This window comes from Micropterus salmoides, unplaced genomic scaffold (genome assembly GCF_014851395.1).
Source record: "Micropterus salmoides isolate LMB-PRFRI ecotype aquatic unplaced genomic scaffold, ASM1485139v1 Ms_hic_scaffold_18, whole genome shotgun sequence".
NCBI lineage: Eukaryota > Metazoa > Chordata > Actinopteri > Centrarchiformes > Centrarchidae > Micropterus > Micropterus salmoides.
This window is the reverse complement of record NW_024040928.1, coordinates 11026304-11031247: the sequence shown is the minus strand read 5'-3', so window position 1 is coordinate 11031247 and position 4944 is coordinate 11026304. Positions and strand designations below refer to the sequence as shown.

Here is a 4944-nt window from a genome sequence, read left to right as displayed (position 1 = left end):
CCACTTTATCCCTAGATTTTCTGCTTTGAGTGTGAGTTCAGGGACATTTCATGTACTTTGATTTTCTTTATAGCATATTAAATCATACTCATCGCTGTTTCTCTTTTACATTCCCTCTTTGCCTTCATCTTCTATTCACTTTAATGCCTTAAACACATCCTTTGCATCCTGAAAGATTAAATCAAGAAAATGACATATCTAGAATCTGATCCACATGTCTACTTCCATTTCATGTGATATGTAACAAGGATCTCTAACCTATCCTGGAACGGCTTTTTCAACATTATTCATCTCCCCTCTTTTTTGTCAATGTTTGTGTCTTCACTATCTCTTCAACCCCCTCAGACTCTTCAATCACACACCTTAGGTGTGTAGATTAGCTGTGCTGCGCTGCACTGTGAACACAGTAGTGGGCTGGCTGCAAGCATTTAAAATGCAAATAGGGCAACACTGGGGCCGGCTCCAGCAGTCTCTCACCTGCTGTGGCTGTGTGTTTTCGTGTATGTATGTGTGTGTGCAGGTGTGACTGTTTGTGTGTACTGGCAGGGAACAGAAGAAAGCGCTGCAGGCTGAAGTCAGCTCCATCCAAACAAAATTTAATTCAGCATATTTACACAGGAAAAACAGTAGGTTTATGTCCAAAAATGAACTGCTGCATTTGGCTGTGCAGCTTGGCCACCTGAAATTTTTGCACTGGATGCTAATCCACCATCACATACAACAATACCATGTCACCAAACAATAGAAAATACTATGTGGCTGGTTGAGTTTTCCAAGATTTGCAAAGAAAACAGTAAGAAACACCATAAATGAAAATTAATGCTGATTTCGGTATATAAATCCTCTGTATAATTCTACATCTGATAAGATTTTAGGGAAATGCAGTCACATCTAAGTAAAATGTATAGAGTTAGACTATCCAGAATGATGTAACATTTTTCTAAAGTTAAAATGCAAAAATACCTGTTAGGTTCTCAATGACTCAGTGCCAACTACAGTTACAGTATAAGGATTTTGAGCAGAGCAAATCACAATATTATAATACATGGCAGTAGCACTCTTGCAAACAAAGAAAATATACACTGCAGTTTATATCTTGGACAGCAGACTAGTTGTATCGGACACAGGCGTATTCAGTGGACTCGCACTCATGGACCCGCATGCTGTCAGAGCCGGGTAGAACGGGTAGAATAATGTCAGCGTAGATCACATCATCTTCATTCATAACCTTAAGACACAGACACACACTCTCATAAACTTTCAATGTGGTCAAAAGCACAAAAGATTTTGCTCTGTAGGCCTATGTCTTGACAGAGAATTGACTTACATTGTTGGTATTGGTCATGTCACAAGACTCATCAGGCAGCTGATTGCCTAACATAAAGATACAAATTCTTATTTAAATACAAATTGCATTTACAATACCAGTAAATATAATGACATGTTCAGTGCTGTGCAGAGCGGTTTCTCAAGCTTTTTCTTACAGTTATTTAATCAGTATAGTAGTACTGTTTGTACTAAGTATGTGACACAGGTTACATAAGAAAGCCTGACTCTACATTTGCAAAATATTTACCATCATGTGGGTAAAAGTGAAAACAGAACTCGGAGATCCAGCTCACGTAAGTGATTGCCTCAAAAACCACAAAGTACAGTTGTGCAAGGTGACATGTGTGCACCTGTATATGTTTGGAAGTGACAATTTTCTATTGTAGAGATTTCAACAGACCCTTTCTATAGGTTCAGGAGAACTTACTTGTTCTTCTTCTGTTCACAAGAAACACTGCAACCAGCGCTGTCAAAGCCACACATCCCACCACTCCCACAACAGCACTGATCATGCTCTGGTTTCCCGCTGAAAATGCAAATTACATCTTTTGTCAACATTTAACATGTTGTGTATGGCGGAAACACATCCCATAAATCCATATTTAACATTAAAGGAATAGTCTGAGAATTAGATGAGAAGATTGATAGGCTACTACACACATTCTTGTACGCTAAAAGCTGCGTTTCGACCTACACATCCCAGAACTAGGAACCTTTGTAGGAACTCGTTTGCGCATTTACGCCAAAGAGACCAGGGTCTAAATTTAGTTGCTAAGCCAAATACTGGGTCTGGAGTTGTTGTTTTAAGTTTTCATCAGTTAGAAAGTTTTTACACAGAGCTGAAGTCGGTCTCATCCTTTCCAAAACAAGCAGAACAGCTGATTACAGCAGGTAATAAAGCTCCTTAAAATCCTGTTTCTCTGACGCCCAGGCGGACACAGACGTGAGTCTGGTCAGCTTACATGCAGCTCAGCTGGAAATGTTTTAATAACCTTCCAAACTGCGATTTTATTGTTTATTGTTGCTTTCTCTGTGCTGGAGTTATTTTAAGAACTTGATGGCTTTATCCAGTTTGTTATTAAATGTGTGACAAACTTTATCGTGTGTCTCTCCATTATACTCCCACACAAAAAGCTGCTTTCATGGTCAAGCATAGCTTATAGTTTTTCATTATATCCCAGTCAAATCTAATGTTCATTTATAAATTTTGCTCTTGGATAGTGGTTACAAATAACGATGCCTGTGCATCGCTTTGTACAGCGTTTAGGCCTACAGCCTAAGGCAGTTGGTTAATTTGCCTAATCTTCGCAGGTCTTTAGACCACGGTGGAAACACACACAACAGTGGGCTGAAGGAACCTTTTAGTTCCTTGAAAAGAGATCTGGGAACTTAAAAGTCCCCGGTACTTTTGTTTGAAACATGGCTAAACATGAAGCTACAGCCAGCAGCCGGTTAGCTTAGCCCAGATAACCCCCTAAACAAGGGCAAACAGCTAGCTTGGTTCTGTAATAAAATCGCCTACCAGCAACTGAACTCACAAATTGCCAATTTTTTATTTGTTTAATCTGTACTAAAAACGACTGCAGTTTTCTGGTTAGTTGTATGTAGCTTGGACAGATATGAGATTGGTATAAATCCTCTCATTGAACTCTTGGCAAGACAGAGTTTAATGAGAGCATTGATAAGTGCATTTCCAAAAATGCCAAACTAGTACTTTAATATTTAAATTGGACTTTACTAAAGTAAAATTAGATTTAGATTGCAGACTATTAGTTTGCAAATTGTGTAGATCTATCCTCAATAATCCACATAAGATTAACCCTGAAAGTAACATATATTTATAAAATAATTAGCTGGGATATTATTACAAGTTCTGCCCTTTCGCTTCCTTTGTATAGGTAAACAGAGATGGGTTATTATCAACATAACTTTACAAAAACTCAATTTGTATATGAGTGATATTTAGCTGGTATGTAAGAACAATACTGTACCTTGCTTTTCAGGTTCTAGTTCTATGATGAGTCCTCTTCCCTTCCCTTTAAGAGCTACAAAGAAAGTAGGAATTGTTATTAATTCATTGCATTCAACACCTTGGAGTCTACTGTTGAGGATAATCAATCATACAGACCTGGGTCTCTGACATGCATCTCCACTGAAGTCTGGACTTGTTCATCCACAGTCGCCTGGCACCTAAACTTCTTGTTTTTAGGACTTTGAAGGTTGACAGTCAGAGTTATATCACAGGAAGACTTGTATTTTATATGATGCTGTGAGTCCTCTTGTATCTCAGTGCCAGATTCATCCACCCACGTCAGGCTGACCTGTGGTAGCTGTGTGTCACAGTGTCCCTGCTTTACGTAGGTGAGGAGAATACACTGCAGTGACACAGTTTTTCCAGGCATGAGGTTTAACTCTGGGGGAGTTGAGGTAGCTGATAGAAAGAAAAAAACTATTTGTTTTATTTATTTGTTTATGGCACAGACATTCCCTTTTCCTCTTATCAGCTTTCTCACGATAAGCTGAAATAAACCAACACAGCAATAAGACTTTAATCTTGACAGTACTCACTATTGTGAGGAGAGATGACATCTGGCTTCTGTTGGCAGTGATGTCGTCCAACATCCTCCACTGTGAGAGCTTTGATTTGCTGAGTGCATTTTGAATCCCTGTCCTCTGACTTAGCTGTCTGGATCTGTCCATTTCTGACTATGGCAATGTAATCACTTGTTTTGCTTGTGTTGAGCTGCCATATATGAAAGCAGACTAAATCTTCTTCGCATGGAAATATAATATTATAACCCTGTTCAGCAACTATCAGACCATCTTTTCCATTTACTCCTGTGGAAGGAAGATAATGAGAATTTCCACTATATGTTTAAGATAAGATTGTACAACTAAGACAACGGGATAAGACTGTGTTAATGTTTCACTTACCTGTAACATAAGAAAACAGCAGCAGCAGCCTCACCACGATGTGGATGATTCCAGCCATCCTGTGTGCAAATATGTTCAATGTGAAAAAGTACACTTGAGGTTCACTGTTGTTACCCTTAAGGTTTGTCAAAAGAAATGTGACTTCCTGTGTTGGCTAACATCCTCAACTTGCTGATGTGGAAAACCAAAACAGCTATTGGTCTTACTGGGTTTCTGAGTCCAAACTTACGTATTGCACAAAAGAATCAGAATCAGAATCAGCTTTATTGCCAGGTATGTGTACACATATGAGGAATTTGACTCAAGATTGTACTGCTCATGATGTGCTTACTTAAACAATAATACAATAATAAAGGCTACAGTATAGAGAAAACATATATACACATTATAAACAAAAACAATATAGACAGATTGAGACATAGTGCAAATAGCAGAGTGCAAAGGATACAGGAGTAAATTATTATTAGTAGTATTATTATTATTAGTAGTATTATTTTGTCAGAGATGGATGAGATATACAGGTACACATACACATACATGCATACATGTACACATGTACACAGTGCGATGGAGCAGGGAGTGCAAAGGATGCTGTATTATTATTAGTATTATGTGCAGGTGTTGTGAACTTGGTAGGTGGATTTGGTATGCAGTATATACAAGATGACAACATGAACGGTA

The 4944-nt window shown here is 38.4% G+C and overlaps 1 protein-coding gene across 1 annotated transcript; it reads right to left on the bottom strand.

Annotated features, from left to right (window-relative positions):
- Positions 1-575: 575 nt before the first annotated feature.
- On the bottom strand, positions 576-4594 carry LOC119908885. Its single transcript, XM_038726804.1, has 7 exons — positions 4264-4594; positions 3898-4167; positions 3458-3760; positions 3321-3374; positions 1757-1855; positions 1328-1374; positions 576-1228 (listed from the first exon to the last, which is right to left on the bottom strand). The coding sequence occupies exons 1-7, from the start codon at positions 4319-4321 to the stop codon at positions 1109-1111; spliced, it is 951 nt and encodes a 316-aa protein (XP_038582732.1). The 5' UTR covers positions 4322-4594; the 3' UTR covers positions 576-1108.
- Positions 4595-4944: the final 350 nt, after the last annotated feature.